General features: G+C 27.2%; 2 protein-coding genes across 3 annotated transcripts; one reads left to right on the top strand and one right to left on the bottom strand.

Annotated features, from left to right (window-relative positions):
- Positions 1 to 1,385: 1,385 nt before the first annotated feature.
- Positions 1,386 to 10,602, top strand: Top3beta (DNA topoisomerase 3-beta). Of its 2 annotated transcripts, none has more exons than XM_089221959.1 (13): positions 1,386 to 1,404; positions 6,430 to 6,572; positions 6,642 to 6,836; positions 7,014 to 7,181; positions 7,248 to 7,376; positions 7,439 to 7,557; positions 7,619 to 7,819; positions 7,906 to 8,293; positions 8,382 to 8,591; positions 8,866 to 9,083; positions 9,168 to 9,285; positions 9,347 to 9,715; positions 9,833 to 10,602. In XM_089221959.1, the coding sequence occupies exons 1-13, from the start codon at positions 1,401 to 1,403 to the stop codon at positions 10,043 to 10,045; spliced, it is 2,475 nt and encodes an 824-aa protein (XP_089078085.1). In that variant the 5' UTR covers positions 1,386 to 1,400; the 3' UTR covers positions 10,046 to 10,602. The 2 variants fall into 2 exon arrangements, with proteins under 2 accessions (XP_089078085.1, XP_015369237.2); XM_015513751.2 differs by lacking the exon at positions 1,386 to 1,404 and adding an exon at positions 5,482 to 5,887.
- Positions 3,535 to 4,935, bottom strand: LOC107165503 (uncharacterized). The gene is made up of 5 exons (XM_089221962.1): positions 4,853 to 4,935; positions 4,617 to 4,775; positions 4,399 to 4,473; positions 4,218 to 4,301; positions 3,535 to 4,122 (listed from the first exon to the last, which is right to left on the bottom strand). Exons 1-5 carry the CDS (start codon positions 4,918 to 4,920, stop codon positions 3,957 to 3,959), a joined length of 552 nt encoding a protein of 183 aa, XP_089078088.1. The 5' UTR covers positions 4,921 to 4,935; the 3' UTR covers positions 3,535 to 3,956.
- Positions 10,603 to 12,146: the final 1,544 nt, after the last annotated feature.

A 12,146-nucleotide genomic window follows, 5' to 3' on the forward strand; every position in this document is an offset into this window, starting at 1 on the left:
AATACAGATTTATTATTTTTTAATAGTTTATTTGTTTATGTTTTCAAAAGACAAATTTAGACTTTGTTTCTTCCTCCTATTATAGGTACTTCATACATCATACCTATAATATTTTTTTTATTTTATGTTAACAACAATAATTACGTATAGGTGATTGGTCAAAGTTCATAAAATGTAGATTAATTTAACCGTCTTAAAAAATAATATTAATTTTAAGAATTTAATCTAAACACATAATATGTATGTATATTGCAGGTTTTATGATGATATTTTTGTTCTTGTGTGTATGCTTGTCAGCATTTTTTGGAACCAAAAAAATGTTAAAATCTTTAACTTTGATAGGTGGTTTTTGGTATAAAAATGGATTCAGTTAGCACTTAAGTTATGAAAGGGAATGGGGCGTTAAATTCAATGTTGTTTTGTTTACAGTTGTTATTAAAAAAGAAATAACGAAATGTTATAACTTGAAATATTCATCAAATATAGAAATGATAATAAATTAATAAACTAACATCAAAAATAATTTTTATGCTAAAAATTGTGAAATTCAACATCGTTATTCGAGTTAAATAATTAACAGTTATTAAAAATAATAATTGTTTGTATTGTTACAATGCTTATACCTATGAATCATTTTACTGCATACAGGAAGATCCTTTTCGACATTACGATGGCTACATTCTGGTTAAGTACACACAAGGATTTAATTGAAAAAAATTGCCTGAGAGTTTAATTTAATTTTTTTTTTTTAATATCAATACTGAACAGTGGATATAATATCATTTATGTCTCGTTTTAGTCCGTTCTCATGCATATATCCATCGGGACATTTCTAAATATAGAAAAGGAAAATGTAGATGGATTTTCAACTTGTTTAATTCAATTAAGTAAAAATATATTTATTAATAATCTATATCTGTAATTGTCACTGAACATACTATTTAATTTATTAATTGTAGTGGTAATAATTGTGTTGCGTATCAATTTAAAAATCGATTTCCCGCTATTTAAATTGTATCATTCTTTATCACATAATAACAGTGTTTATAAGTTATCATAAAAGCCACTAGTAGGTGCCCTTCATAGATCCAAAAGAATGGATAGGCCATTTGGCCTTATCGCACGAGCATGAACATTATTTTACTTTGAGGTTACAAGGGGTTTTATCTATATTCTATTATCAAAATATCAAAATTGCAATATATTAAAAAATAAATAATAATCATTAATCAACAAATTGACAGTATTCGTTTTATGAGTTTTTTCGTTATCCATAATTTATTTCAGTAATATTATTATATTTTAAGTCTATATTATAATTCATTGTTATATTATTTAAAAGTTCATTACCTATGTAGAAACTTAAATAAATATATAAATCACAATCCGGATCTATAAGAATGGGTATAATAATGACAATATTCAGTACACATATAATATTTAATACATAATATAAGTATTTAATTTATAAATTATTAGTTTATTACTCATGATTAAAATGGATAAGCTTTGTTAATTTAGTCCTGGTACGTTTTTCCTTGATATTGTCCTTGATTTTTCTAATTTCGTGAAAAATACGAATGTCAACATATTTATTAATTATTAAATTTATTACATTTTCTCTGTGCGCATGTCTATTTAAAAACGATTCTTGTCCAGTGCAATATGGAATTGTTTCTTTTCCTTCTTTATAAATGTTTGTTTTTACTTTGTTGATTAAATATAATTTGTTCTTTGACTGGTTGAAGTATAATGGAGATTCACTTCTAAAAATTTTTTCTGATTCTTGACATAGTACTTCTACAGCTTTGCTAGGATACAGTAATCCTCCTCGATTCTTAATATTTGTTAAGGAATTAGGATTTTTATCAATCTGTTGAATCAAGCATTTTTGGCAGCTTTCACACTCTATTTTTTTTAATAACTTTTTAACAATAAATCCACCAATATACATAGATGTATCTTCTACAAATGAGCTTATTTTTGTATAATTTTCAAAATAGTCGTGGTCATTGTAGATATTTTGATGAGGTAGCCAAGTGCTTTCTAATGCTAATACTGAGTCTTTGGCCTTTTCAGTTACACTTAGATTTTTTGTGTTATCCAAAATAGAACAATTTCCAAATATTGACCCAACTGCTTCATTGTGCACCAAAATTCTTTTATAAGCTGCCTTAAATTGCATACAAGTTGGATTGTCATTATATCCAAGCCTCGATCTAATGGCACTAAATGTTGTTTCAATAAAATCTTGACTTATTTTATAAGTTAAAAAAATGCCAAGTTACCATTTAAATGTAAGTTTTGGTACATTTCTATTGCATTCTGGAGTCCCAAAATAAAACCAATAAATCCAGTTTTTCTTGCAGAATCCACAACTTTTATCCCATCTAAAAATGTTAGGCCTTTCACGTATTTGATAAATAGTTGTATATATATTTTGTAGTCATCTAAAGTTTCATCAGAAATAGCACGTTTGAATGGTGATTTCGAAAATCTTGATCTACTATTTAGTATGTCAAATGCATTATTTATAAAAGATATAAATTCTGCTGTTGGCCCTGCTCCTTTGAAATCTTCATTTGTATTTTTTAAATAAGTAAGTGCATCAGCAACACTTTGACTCAATGTTTGAGCTGCTAACCGAACATTCATTTTCTCATTGTGGAAATTGATATGTCTCTTTGTCAGTTTAGTCCCAGCTCTTAACCCTTGTTCTCTTTCTAATTCATACATTTTTTAATGTACATCCAATCAATAATCTCTCCATTGGAATTTTTAATAACTGATCTGTGTTCCCATGCATTTCTGATTAATTTCAGCATGTGAGCAGGATCAAGAAAAATAAATAATTTTTCATCATATTTACTAGTAATATAAGCATGAGGGTTCTCGTAATTGAAGTTAGCACCTAATTCAGTACACATTCTTGTGTTTACATTTGCTCCATCAAATGTTATTGATTGGAGTTTAGCACCAGTATCATGCAATAAATTAATTGCTTCCTTTAATAGGTTAGCTCTTTCTTTACCTCCTAATCCATCTATAAGGAAATAAGCCAATGGCATCTTCCAGTAACCATTTATGCCTACAGCCAAAAAAACTAAAGCATTTTTTGCTAGTGGAATATCATCACTGTCATAACAATGCTCAGCTCCCATGTTAATATATCCATGAACATTTTTTTGACTATCAATTTCAACTTGCTGCCTAATACACATCTTATCAATAACTAAATTGCAATATACAGAGTGATTTCCTGCTTCTTTTCTAATTGCTTCAAATGACTCTTTTGTGAATCCAGGTTTACCATCAATTACCATAAACCACCTACGTAATGTGCGTGGATGAGGAAGCAAATTATTAAATCTTTTCCTGACATATGTGTACGCTTTTGGAGAGTAGTACTGTAAAGTAACTGCAAACTGTTTAAGTGTGTTACAATATACCTGTTTTTTACCTTCTAGCCCTCTTTGAATACATTTTTCCAGAATATCTGAACCAAAAGCCTAGGATAAACAAATTAATCATGTATTTACATTCAATTATTTATTTAAAAAACAGTAAAACACAAGCATTGTTAAGACAATATTAGAATACAATAAAATACTAATTAATTACAAAAAGTTAATACAACTTATGTAGTTAGTATATAACTATATAATTATTAGAAATAAACAATAAACAACAAATAAGAAGATACAGAAAACATCCAACATATACATATCATTACTTTAGTACCTTCTAAAACAAATAAAACATAATAATCAATAATTTTACATTGTTAAAAAATATCAACATTTTATACTACCATATAACATTTATTTTACTGCCCAACAATTATATAATGATATTTCTTAGTATTAATACCTTCATATTATCAGCTATAAATTCAGTTATTAAAGATTTTTGTTTTAGAACAGAAAACATATCATTCATTGATGCAATTTTTTTTTCTAAACGTCTGTTTTTTGTTTTAAATTTTTGTTTTTTTGTCTCAAGTTTTGAACTATTTTTTTTACAACTTTCAGATTCCTTGATGACCGTTTAGGAGTTCCAAAATCAAATGATGTAAAATCACCAATTCGACTTGTGTTGTAGACTCTGTTTTTTTTAAGACACCTGACAAAAAGTCAAACAATTTGAATAACAGTACTAAAATTATTATTAGCATTATATAGTAAAACAAGATATCAGAAAAGATAACATATACATACATGTTTGGAGAATGCTCATAGGATAAACTTGTCTTTGTTTTCTTGGGGGTCGAACAAGAATAATCTACAGGACTCTCACAGCGTCTAAAATGTTAATTGATAAAAATATAAAACATTCATATCTCAGTTCACCTATCATTAATACAATTAAATTATAAATTGTTAAATATATAATACATACTTATGCATAGTTATAGATGTAGATGGAATTGGTGATATTGATGGATCTGGGCAATCTGGTATACTTTCAAATGAACTAAAATATAATATTATATATTTGATAAATTAAAGAGTAGTAAAAAACTTTATCTGAACATACTTATCATCAATAATATTTTACATGTATATCAATATTAAAAAATAATATGGCAATTATTGATAAATAAAGAATATTCTTACAGCGATGGTACAGCAGAAGGTTTGAGCATTTTTCTAATATAACTAAAATTATAGCATTCTGGATCAAAATGATTACTACATACTGATTGGTTAGGTGTAGCTTTTGATATACCCAAGGCATCACACCATGTATGCCTCTTTATTTCATTTTTTGGAAATCTAAACCAAAACAATTCCAACAATATATTTATATATTTTCAAGTAGGGATAATATTAATAACAGTAAGAATACTCACAAATGAAATGATACATTTTCTATATTATCTTTAGAAGACACATGACAAACAATGCAAGTTCGAACCATAGCGAATAAGCGAAATTAAAAAATAAATAAACTGATTTAATTAATATTCAATTCAGTTATGTACAGTCGGTACAGAAATATTACTTAATTTAATAAATAAAAACCGCCAAAACTATTTATTTATTATCATATCACATAGATATCAGTTATCATGAAATAAAATAAATGATAATACCCCTTACTAAAGTGAGAGCACTATATAAAAGCAGTCTATCTCTCATCCACATTCCGGCCCGCAAACCCCTATGTTGTTAATATAGGAATGGCCTATCCATTATTTTATTATCTATGAGTCTATCTCTCATCCACATTCCGTCCCGCAAACCCCTATGTTGTTAATATAGGAATGGCCTATCCATTCTTTTATTATCTATGGTGCCCTTAGCGAGTGTCCATTCTGGTTATTCTGGGGTCTAGTTCTACCGGAGTGTGATAAGAAATGTGATAAAGCATATACCAATTACCAAGCGGCTAGCTCGCCTCGGTTGCGATTGTTGGCCAGACTGTAATGCGTCAAACATGTGCATTGATTACATTTTTTTTATCAATGAGTTTGGTTTGGTTGTTTTGGTATTTGGTGTTAAACAATAATAATTGTAGAATTCAAAATAAAAAAATGTTTTATACATTAAATCTGTGACATGTGTGTTGCTGTTTTACCCTTTCGGCTGATTCGATCTTTATTAAGTAGTTGCCGTACAGTTGACTCTCGTGCAATATGGTAAATGCCGGTCATCGAAACACTTGAACGCGTCCAATGCTCCTGTTTGCGCCATATTTGACAATAACCTAGCAGATGGATGAATATTCCGTCCAATAATTGTCGGTGATATTGCAATATTAGTTCATCTATTACGCTTCGTATAATTCGTAATCATGAAGACTGCTCTGATGGTGGCAGAAAAACCTTCTTTGGCTTCTTCACTCGCCAACATACTAAGCAATGGACGCAGTAATTCTAGAAAAAGTAACTTAATTATTAAATAAATTAAATATTCATAAATTCAAGTTGACAGTCCACATTTTGGAGTTGGGTCTACTTAATTGCTTTGTACCTATTTTTTTGTTGAATAATTTAAAATATTTTAAGTCATGTTTTTGTTTTGAAATATTTATCTAATGTGTAGTATAATTCTTAAATTTTTAAAAACATTTGTACAAGTACCTTATTATTTTTTAAATGCGCCAAGTAATTTGTTCTTTTGTAAGGTTTGATTCATTTTTTATTTGATTTAATTCAAACATCAATTTGCAGTATGCTTATACATTTAAAATTATTGACTATGTCACATAAAAATAATTATATTACAGTATCTGTTAATCAAAAACTGTAGAGATTATTATTGGAAAAAAAAATCAATTTATTCATTACATTTCAATTTATCATATTCTATATAGATTGATTCTACATTTTATATTTATTAAAGTAAATTTTACTTATTAAATGTAGGATTACTTAATTCTATTTATTTTTTTTTTTAAATTAATAACGTTTTATGTCCTAAACAGGTATGAATTCTGCATGTCCTGTACACGAATGGTCTGGAACACTTTTTGGGGAACCAGTGATATTTAAAATGACTTCTGTCTGTGGACATGTTATGACTTTAGACTTCAATAGTAAATTCAACAATTGGGATAAAGTTGATCCAGTAATTAGCAATTAGATCATATCATTATAAGATTAAAATTTAATTTAATATCATTCATTTTAAAAACAGGAAGAGCTTTTTTCTTGCCCAACTGAAAAGAAAGAAGCGTCTCCTAAGTTACGTATTCCAGCAATGCTGGCATCCGAAGCACGTGGTGTAGACTTTTTAATATTGTGGTTGGATTGTGATAAAGAAGGTGAAAATATTTGCTTTGAAGTTATTGATGCTGTTAAAAGTTCTATGAAACGTTCTGGTGAAATGAATGTAAGTACAATATTTTAGTTATTTAATAGATCTATTTTTAAAAAATTAATTGGAGAATGTAAAATATTTACCATTGTGTCTTCTTATTTTCTTATGTTAATTTGTGATTAAAAACAAATAGCCTACATTGTATATATTTTATAAAATTATGTTTATAAAACATTTAATTATTTGCAGAGGATTTGGAGAGCAAAATTTTCAGCTATTACGGCAAAAGATATTAAAGGCGCTATGGAAAGATTAGATTTTCCGAATCGTAATGAGGCAATGAGTGTTGATGCTAGACAAGAACTTGATCTTCGTATTGGCTGTTCATTCACTCGTTTTCAAACTAAATATTTTCAAGTATTTTCAAAATTCTTTCTTTATTTTATTTTTTCATTTTATATATTTCTTAATTATTAAATTTAGGGAAAATATGGTGATTTGGATTCTTCATTAATATCTTATGGTCCATGTCAAACACCAACATTAGGTTTTTGTGTTCAACGACATGATGAAATTCGAAGATTCAAACCTGAACCTTATTGGGTCATACAAGTAAAAAATTATAAATATTTAGTATCATAATTCAGTTGTATAATGTAAGCCCTTGTGTTTAGGTTACAATTCAATCAAAGGACGGGCAAGATGTAGTTCTTAATTGGGAAAAGGGTCGATGTTTTGAACGTGATGCTTCAAACAGCTTGCTTCAAGCATTAAAAAAACAACAAATAGCAACGTATGCTTAAATTAATTACTTATAATAATAATTAAATATATTAATTACTATTATTTTTCAGTGTTATCTCTATAACTCAACAAGAAAAATCAAAACAACGTCCTTTAGCTTTGAATTCAGTGGAGCTTATGCGAGCCGCGAGTACTGGACTGGGAATGGGTCCCCATCATGCAATGCAATTAGCTGAGCGTCTTTATACCCAAGGTTACATTAGCTATCCCCGAACAGAAACATCTCATTATTCAGATAATTTTGAATTGCTGTAAGAATGTATACTATATTAATAAACTTTCATTTACATTTTTTTAAGTACTCAAATTTTATATTATTTGATGTTACTTATTTTAGACCTGCTATGAGAACTCTCCAAAAAAGCAATGAATGGGGTCAAGAAATACGTCAAGTACTGAATAATGGTTTAACCAGGCCAAGAAATGGCAAAGACTGTGGTGATCATCCTCCTATTACACCTACTATGTTAGCATCTCGTAATGAATTAGATGGAGACTCTTGGAAACTTTATGATTTCATTGTTCGCCATTTTATTGCTACTGTATCAAAAGATTGTAGATATTATTCTAAAACAGTCACTTTTAAAATTGGATCAGAAATGTTCACATATAACTGGAGAACCTTAATTGATGCTGGATTTACTGCCATTACGCCATGGAAAGCTTTACCTAAAAATGAATTGGCAGTTAATTTTGAACGTGATGAAAAGCTTAATATTAAAGATGTAAAATTATTATTATTGATACAAAAATTATTTAAAAATTTTAATTTAAGAAAAAAAAAGCGTTAATACTATATCATGTCTATATTAGGCTAGGCTTACAGATCACATGACAAGTCCTCCAGGTTATCTTACAGAGTCTGAACTAATATCAATGATGGAAAAACACGGGATCGGAACTGATGCATCTATTCCCGTTCATATTAACAATATATCACAGCGTAATTATGTAACTGTTGCTACTGGACGGAGACTTGTACCTACCAATTTGGGAATAGTTTTAGTGCATGGATATCAAAAGGTTTGCATAAAAATTATAAATGTATTAATTTCTTAACATGTGATTTTTTTTATAATTGCTTAAATATTTTATAATATGATATAAATAATATAATAAATATACTAATATAATATAAAATGATATTTAAGGTATTCCTAAATCTGAAATAAATGGTTTATAATTAAATTCTCTATGATTAATTATTAATTGCATTCATTTTTATACATTACCATTATTTATTTATAATTCATATTTTCATTTTTTATTAATGTTTATTATTGTATTATTTATGAAGATTGATAAACAGTTGGTAGAACCAACCATGCGTTCTACCATTGAAGATCAATTGAATCTTATAGCCAAAGGTGAAGCAAATTATGATCGTGTTCTTAGACAGACTATTGAGGCTTTTCGACAAAAGTATTTATACTTTGTGAAATCAATTGAAGCTATGGATTCTTTGTTTGAAGTTTCATTCACCACATTAGCTGCTAGTGGAAAGGCACTTTCCAGGTACATTTTTTACTTTTTATATTACATTAAAATTAAAACAGAATTTAAACATTATAATAACTAACCTTTACTTTATTTTTATAGATGCGGAAAATGTAGACGTTACATGAAACTTATCATAGCCAAACCATCTCGATTGCATTGTTCACATTGTGATGAAACATATAATTTGCCTCAAAATGGAAATATAAGAATTTATAAAGTAAATCTGTTGTAATGTTAAGCTTTTTTGAAAGGAAAAAGTAATTATGTATTATTTTTAGGAACTGAAATGTCCGTTAGATGACTTTGAGTTAGTTACTTGGTCAACTGGAAATAAAGGTCGCAGTTACCCATTATGTCCATATTGTTATAACCAGCCAGCATTCAGAGATATGAAAAAGCATAGCGGTTGTAATCTGTGTCTTCATCCAACTTGTCCACAAGGATTTTATGTTAATGGTATTGCTAGTTGTTTGCAATGTGATAACGGGGTTTTAGTGTTAGACCCATCATCTGGGCCTAAATGGAAAGTTGGCTGTAACAAGTGTGATGTGATATTCCACTTGTTTGAGGATGCACACAAAATAACTGTAGAAGAGAGTAAGGAATGCGACTGTGGAGCTCAACTTCTAAAAATTGAGTATAAAGAGGTATTTACATCTGTTAAGCTTTGTTTTGTTATTATTTTTTTTTGATGCATTTTAATAATTATAACTTTTAATATATTTTAGTAAAATATAATTCAAATAATAAATTAAATATTTCAGGAACGCACTCGACTGCCTCGTGATCTTATTGAGATGACTGGTTGCTTATTTTGTTGTGAAGACTTTGGATATTTAGTTGAGAAATTTAGAGCTCAAGCATCTAAGCCAGTGTTTAATAGTCGCCAGGGTCGAGGGAAAGCTAAACACAAGGGTAAAGGTAAACCAAAACCGCCTAAAGATAAAATGGCACAGTTGGCATCTTATTTTGTATGAGAAATAAAACAGGTAACTTGGCCCAAATTAATCAATTATAAAATAGCTAAATGTACCTAAGACGTGTAATTGGTTTTACTGTATCTATACTTTTTAATATAATATCTTATTTATTATGTATAATGTTTCTTGAAATTTATAACTTAGTCATTATACTGAATCTCAAATATATTTCTAAATATTGCCATCAAATGTGCAATATTGATTATATGTTATATTATGAAAAAAATTAATTTAAGCAAAATAATAAGTTATACGTGCATAATAGTTTATAATTTACACAGTCATACAATCATACAGAAGTTGTTTAAATTTAATAAATACTATTTTAAAAAAATTATAACATTTTGTTTACTCTTTATAGCATTACAATTTACTTAATTTATCATTGATACTCAAATTAAACATATTTTTTTAAATAGAGTATTTAAAAAGTTAACTATCTAGTATTTCCACAGTATTTGTATTTAAAAATAAACTGTAATTAATTTTATTGAATTTATGTTTTATATATAATATATTATAATACAGAATTAAACTATAATATCCAATTTTAATTTAATTTTTTTTTTTTGCATGTTCTTATGTTTCCAATTTAATCTTAATATCTTATTTTTATTTTCTTGCCAATCCAGTTGTACAATTTTATTTAGTTACCCATATAATTTAAGATTTTTTTTAATGTTGCTTTAAGAAAATTGTATGGTGTTTGTAACAATATCAAATAACAAATATTAAAAAATAATATATATATATTATTAAATTAATAAATACATCTTGTTTTTAGTTTATTTGAATACTTCATTTTTAAACTAAGTACTGTTTGATAAATGTCTTATCTAACAACAAATTAAATACTTATTTTTATAATAATATTACCCAAAATTAATTGTTGAACAAAAATAATTTTAGTGCATGGTATACGACTACATTCTTCTTCTCCTTTTTTTCATCAAATGCCTTTTAAAATATATGTACATTTTCCAACGTAAACTAGTTTTAGCTTAGATAATTTATTTATAATGTACTGAACAAAATTTTTAAAAAATTTTTAAACTGTTACGATTATTTTATTTGTTTATATAATTTTTATCATATGATCTGGAGGAAACTATCTTGGTTTTAATTAAACTGAATTTTATTATTTTAAAATTATATTTGTTGTTGATAAAACCACATAGCAAGTATAATATTATTCTATGTCTTGTGTTTTTATTCTTTGATTGATTCAATGTTAAAAATCTTTGCGCTACTCATTGAAATTACTGTAATCAACTAAGTTGTAAATTGACTTGTTTATAAAAGTTTTGTCATTAATTGTAACATCTTAAAACTGTGTTAGTATTATGGTAATTTATTATAAATTATAATTAATATAAATAAAATGTGCTTTTTGTCTCTCCTCACACATAAATATTTTAGTTTTTCTTTGGGTTATTTTTAAGTACAGAAAAGCTCATTCCATACAATACAAAAAAACTGTACTTAAATAGTGCTTTTGTATTAGATTAAAGGCTGTTAAAGATGGTTATTTTAAAACAATTTTCTCAAATCTAGTGGCGGGTTGGTATCCTTCTATGTATAGTTCTATGTACTTTTAAAATGTTTATTACTTAAATATGTTTTAATGGAATCGGAGAATGCGATTTATACAGAGTTGAAACTCAAAAATATTTACTAAGTAAGTCGAAGTACACCTCGAGCAAACGCATTTTTAAAAGATTTAATCATTTAATTAAATATAAAATTATGTTGTAGTATTACTGTATAAACCTGCGGTTTACGATAACTTGAATTCCTAATCAATTATTAACTATTTTAAGTCCATCTATCTAAAATGTAATTATTTTCAAAATAAAAAGGGTTGAAACTACTCTTCTGTATAATAGGTGTCGGGTTGAAAATATTATTATTAAAATTCGGAGTTCCAAGTACTCACGATTAAGAGGACGCTACACGGGCATTTGTTGTCTTTGTTGTACAAACGAACATTTTACGTTCACAATAATAAGTTTTACTCTGTAATTTCTAAAATAAGATTGAATTTACTTCTTATTAAACTTAAGGACAAGAATATTATCCAGGCATCTCGGAGTTTTTT

The sequence above is a fragment of the Diuraphis noxia genome, unplaced genomic scaffold (genome assembly GCF_037042655.1).
Source record: "Diuraphis noxia isolate RWA-SAM2 unplaced genomic scaffold, SU_Dnox_SAM2 contig0003, whole genome shotgun sequence".
NCBI lineage: Eukaryota > Metazoa > Arthropoda > Insecta > Hemiptera > Aphididae > Diuraphis > Diuraphis noxia.